This window comes from Bos javanicus, chromosome 18 (genome assembly GCF_032452875.1).
Source record: "Bos javanicus breed banteng chromosome 18, ARS-OSU_banteng_1.0, whole genome shotgun sequence".
NCBI classification, from domain to species: Eukaryota; Metazoa; Chordata; class Mammalia; order Artiodactyla; family Bovidae; genus Bos; species Bos javanicus.
Window position 1 is genome coordinate 920248 of NC_083885.1, and position 5921 is coordinate 926168.

At 39.6% G+C, this 5921-nt stretch overlaps 1 protein-coding gene across 1 annotated transcript; it reads right to left on the reverse strand.

Moving 5' to 3' along the window:
* Positions 1–1210: 1210 nt before the first annotated feature.
* LOC133229921 (spindlin-1) lies at positions 1211–4809 on the reverse strand. Its single transcript, XM_061386668.1, has one exon. The coding sequence runs from the start codon at positions 4619–4621 to the stop codon at positions 3833–3835; it is 789 nt and encodes a 262-aa protein (XP_061242652.1). The 5' UTR covers positions 4622–4809; the 3' UTR covers positions 1211–3832.
* Between the last annotated feature and the right edge of the window lie 1112 nt (positions 4810–5921).

Below are 5921 nucleotides of genomic sequence, written 5' to 3' on the forward strand. Positions count from 1 at the left end.
CATTTGTCTGCTGATGGACATCTCGGTTGCTTCCATGTCCTGGCTATTATAAACAGTGCTGTGATGAATATTGGGGTGCATGTGTCTTTTTCAGTTCTGGTTTCTTTGGTGTGTATGCCCAGCAGTGGGATTGCTGGGTCATAAGGCAGTTCTATTTCCAGTTTTTTAAGGAATCTCCACACTGTTCTCCATAGTGGCTGTACTCATTTGCATTCCCACTGGCAGAGTAAGAGGATTCCCTTTTCTCCAACCCTCTCCAGCGTTTATTGCTTGTAGACTTATGGATCGCAGCCATTCTGACCAGTGTGAAATGGTACCTCATTGAGGTTTTGATTTGCATTTCTCTGATAATGAGTGATGTTGAGCATCTTTTCATGTGTTTGTTAGCCATCTGTATGTCTTCTTTGGAGAAATGTCTATTTAGTTCTTTGGCCCACTTTTTGATTGGGTCGTTTATTTTTCTGGAATTGAGCTGCAGGAGTTGCTTGTATATATTTTTTTTTTTTTTGCACATAAAGGGTTTATTTTAAATGTTTTAAGGATAGGATAGAGTTACATCATAATTATAAAAATTACTTACAGAATTAACAGCTTTATATTGTTTATACTTCTAAATGCAGAGAACAGGGAACTGTCTACACATTGTATAAAATAAAATTAAAATTAAAAATGAATTCAAGCTTGAAAGATGAGGTCATTTACCTAATTTTAAAATGCGAACACGAAGACCTCTGAACTATACACATTCGTTCAACTGCACTAATGATGGAAAATACAAAAAGCGCAGCATTTCCAAGGAACCACAGACATTTCAACCATAATTGTTTTCTGTTATAATAATTATTCCTGTTTTGTCTTTGGAGAACTTTCTTTTTTTTTAAGACAATCAGCTTAATAATGTTTTCAGGCACTACAATTTGTGACAATCAAAACAGTCTTCTAATGGGTCCACGGCGTTCAGAGACTCAAGCCCAATGCACTTGGGGGTTTGGCACGTAAAACAATAGCAGAAATGAAATCTGGTTTAGAAGCAACTGTGATTGTTTCAAGAATGCACAGTCCCTTCAAATGCTGCAAGACATACACAACAGGAAAATCACCTTCTGTTGGCACGACATTTGCTTCACCAGTGCATTTATATCCTACAACCACTACAACAGCACAGTTAAGCAAATATACAGAAACTGAAAACAAATAAAAACAAAGATAGAAAACAAAAAACCTAAATATATTTAACATGCAATTTTAGTTAGTTACATTGAACATTCTACTTAGAATAGAGCATGCAAAAAAGGATGGTCTGCTTTTAAGGTCTTCCCTTGAAGCTTTACGTGGCAGCCAGACATCACACACGCACACACACGACACAATAATACTATAGCAGGTCAATGAGAAAGGCCAATACATTTTATACAGAGATTCATGTCTTGTGTTGTCACAAGTCCCATGATAATTTTGGAAATTAATGTTGTATTCCTAGAACAAGGAACCAACATTCCGATGCCAGGAAAATGCAAGCAATGCATGCAGATCTGAAACATGAGCCTAAACGAAGCCTGAAATACTCAGCTGGGAAGCAGAGTTAGTCACGGCATCAGGAAGTGTGGTTTAAGCCACCAAAAGAAAAAGAATGAAAAAAAAAAAAAAAAGGGAAAATAACAACATAAAACCCCTTCCCCTTCCTTCAACCCTAAAGGCAATAAATGGAACAATGATTAAAATAATGATAACAAATCACATGTCACATTTATCTCGACAGTGGCAGATCATGTGGTATATTAAAAGTTCCTAAAGGTACTTGCAGAAAAACCACAATGCAAGTCATTAAGTAATGCAAGAATTGTTTCAACTGATCCAACCCTCAAGATACCACCAGAGGACTTTGTTTTTCAGCCTATAGTCACTGTGTCCTGTTCCTGCAGTGCACACTGGACAATTCACTCTCTTGGCCATTCGTGTCCTCTTGGACTCGGGGAGCTGGGCTCAGCCTTGAGATTCACATGCAGGAACTCTTACAAGAGCCACCAGCAGAACAGACGACAGCTCTGTAGTATGACACTTGTTTCAACCACAGAAGGAACACCTAAGACCTAGGTACTCACTGCATGGAGAAGCTCACCCCTGACCACCCTGGGTGAAGGCACACTGCAGAGAACCAGATGCTGGATTTACATGGTGCACAAGGTTACCATACGCCAGCACAACAAGGCAAAGCCTTCCTGAGAGTGAAAATGGGCATCATACCAACCACGTACAGCATGGCCTTGAAACTAACATCAAGAACAGCTATGAGAGGGGTCACACAGACCTGGTGTTTGATTGCCAGCCTATGTATTTAAGCTTTCTGCCCAAATCTTAGGTAAGATTTTCAACCTCTACAAGACTGGTTTCACAAACCATCTTTCTCCCAGCCAGCTTTCAAACTGCCAGGGATCATCCAAAACAAAGTGATAGGCTGATGTTTTGCTGCTAAACGAACCACTTTTGCAGTTCTATTTTAGTTCAAATAGCCTTGCAGGGAAGGTTCCAACAGCTAAGGGCTGCTATCAGTCACACCCACAAGCCAGCGCAGGTGACCGACCCTGATGTGGCAGGACCCACCACATGGAATGAATCCACATTATCAGCACACCGTGAGCAAGAACACACAGCACCAAAAAAGGTGTCAGGAATTTAAGCTGTTAATTGTCTAGATATTCTTTGAGGGGGAAAAGCCTTCTGACCATAATCATACACCAGTAATAACAGTAATAATAACAAAGGGATCCGAGAGAACTTGGTAAAAGACAACAATGCCATTCTTACATTTCTAATATAAAAGTACTATGTTCTTCCAGGAACCTACCAAATACACATAAACCACTGATATACTGTTGCCTTTTAAATCCATGTACTAAAACCCAGACTAGTACTAATTTGTACAAATAGTGGACCAAATGCATCATCCAAAACACACCTGTATTACACAATGTGGACCAAGTACCTGGGCTTCGCTTTAAAAAAGTATTTAAGATTAAAAAAAATGTAAACAAAAAATGTACAAAGCTTAGAATTAAAGGCAGCCTTTTACCTAGATTTCTAATTGTTTTATAAATTCTAATGTGGGTCATTAAATATCCACAAGTGATTCATGTTTGAATTTACAGTTTAAACCCTCTGGATTGAAATGGTGCTCTGAACTTCTGACTTTCAACACAAGCTGAATGTCCCCATGTTCTTCCTGTGCCCAGATTTAATTTTTAAATAAACAGCAGTGATATAAAGTCAAGCACTCCTGTTAAACTGGAGAAAATTATTTAACTCCTACCTCAATCCACAAAGAACTGCCAATGAAGTGTGTGTGTGTGTGTGTGTGTGTGTACACAGATCTGTGTGTGTGTGTATATATATATTATATATGTATACACACAGATATAGATAGGTAGAGATATACATACATATATATCTTAAAAAAAAAAAAAAGGCAGTAACAAAAATGCAACCAAACTATGCTTGCATTGTGGCAGCAGAATAAGTGTTAAGAGTGAAGGGGAAAGTGGATAAGATCTATTACGGTTTTAAATGACTATGATACTAGCTTAATTTTTACCAGATTTGCCTGTAACTCCCTTCCAGACAGACAGACTTCTTTTAAGAGGAAGGAGTTCCTTACACAAAATGCTTTGTGTTCACATAAATCTGTACGATTCAGAACAAAACCAGTTCTGCTGGCAGAGATTGTGGGTTCGCAGGGACATTTAAGCTTTCATTAAACTGGAAAGCAATCAAGTCTTTATGTCTACAAATTATACATTTAATAGTTCCACAAATTTGGTAAAGTTCGTGATGACATCTAGGATGTTTTCACCAAATCGTAGACATAAATATGGAAATCATCATCAAACTTGATGAAATAGACAGATGGTTTGGCTTCTACTTGATGAATGACCATGCCAGTCCTTTTAGAGCCATCTTCTTTGGCATATTCCACTTGTTTGCCCACCAGGCTGTCCACAACTTCTCCCGGTTCCCTTTCTGCTGGAGGTGAATCATTAGAATCGGGCATAATGCGAAGGTCGCCTTCTTTATAATCATCTAAGAGCTGGTACATGTATAAGACAGGATCTTTCTCATAGGTGATGTAAAACCATGTGTTCATGATAGGGGCGCGTGCTAAGACCATTCCCCTCCACTCGTCTTTAGAGCCATCCTCTGTCTCAAACATGTGCTCCACTGCTTTGCCAATCATCGTGTCGGCTAGGTGCGCATCACTGATTCGAGATGTTGCAACTCTATCAGGGAGGACTTCAAGCGCAGAAACTCTTTCATCTTTATTAAGTTCTAGTCCATAAACACAGTCAAATCCATCGTATTTTATAAGATACAAAGAAGGGTTTACAGGCACCTGGTCCAGAACGGTTCCTTTCCACTGGGTGACAGGGCCGTTCCCTTCCTTCCACCCATGCTGAATCCTGCAGCCTACGATGTTCCGCCGGGGCTGGGAAACAGGCTTGCTTGGTCCCACACTGCTCCGATGTTTTTTGTGGGATGTCCTTTTCTTCATCATGCTTGCAGATACACCAGCATGGCCTGCATCAGCTCTGGACCGCTGGCCAGGTGTCTTTCCGAATGGGGTCTTCATTCATCTGTATTTAGGTGAGCAGCACAGCTGCTGGACTAGGGTGAAAATACAACACGCTCCAATTTGAAACTTCACAGACTTTCAATGTTCTTGTTAATCCATCATCCCAAGCGCTTTTTTTTTTTAACAAGTTCAGCAAAAATACGTGAAATCTTAAGTACTCTTCTCCGCCAAGCCCACTGCTGCAGAACCCCGGCAACACCCGGGAGGTTACGCCGTCGTAGGTACACAGCCCTGGGTAGGAGAGCAACGCCAGGCCTCCGGAGGGTCCCGATCTTGGAGAACCCCCTCCCCTTTCAGTGGTCCGGTTCCAGCGCCCCTCGAGCTACCTTGCTTGTATATTTTTGAGATTGATTCTTTGTCAGTTGCTTCATTTGCTATTATTTTCTCCCATTCTGAAGGCTATCTTTTCACCTTGCTTATAGTTTCCTTTGTTGTGCAGAAGCTTTTAAGTTTAATTAGGTCCCATTTGTTTATTTTTGCTTTTATTTCCAATATTCTGGGAAGTGGGTCATAGAGGATCGTGCTGTGATTTATGTCAGAGAGTGTTTTGCCTATGTTCTCCTCTAGGAGTTTTATAGTTTCCTGCTCTTACATTTAGATCTTTAATCCATTTTGAGTTTATTTTTGTGTATGGTGTTAGAAAGTTCTCTAGTTCCATTCTTTTACAAGTGGTTGACCAGTTTTCCCAGCACCACTTGTTAAAGAGATTGTCTTTTCTCCATTGTATATTCTTACTTCCTTTTTCAAAGATAAGGTATCCATAGGTGTGTGGATTTATCTCTGGGCTTTCTATTTTGTTTTGTTGATCTATATTTCTGTCTTTGTGCCAGTACCATACTGTCTTGATGACTGTGGCTTTGTAGTAGAGCCTGATTCCCAGCACCACTTGTTAAAGATATTGTCTTTTCTCCATTGTATATTCTTGCTTCCTTTCTCAAAGATAAGGTGTCCATAGGTGTGTGGATTTATCTCTGGGCTTTCTATTTTGTTACATTTATCTATATATCTGTCTTTGTGCCAGTACCATACTGTCTTGATGACTGTGGCTTTGTAGTAGAGCCTGAAGTCAGGCAGGTTTATTCCTCCAGTTCCATTCTTCTTTCTCAAGATTGCTTTGGCTATTCAAGGTTTTTTGTATTTCCATACAAATTGTGAAATTATTTGTTCTAGCTCTGTGAAAAATACCATTGGTAGCTGATAAGGATTGCATTGAATCTATAGATTGCTTTGGGTAGTATACTCATTTTCACTGTATTTATTCTTTCAATCCATGAACATGGTATATATTTCTCCATCT

Coding starts and splice junctions, on each gene's coding strand:
- LOC133229921 (XM_061386668.1), bottom strand. CDS start 4,621: ATGAAGACCCCATTCGGAAAGACACCTGGCCAGCGGTCCAGAGCTGAT.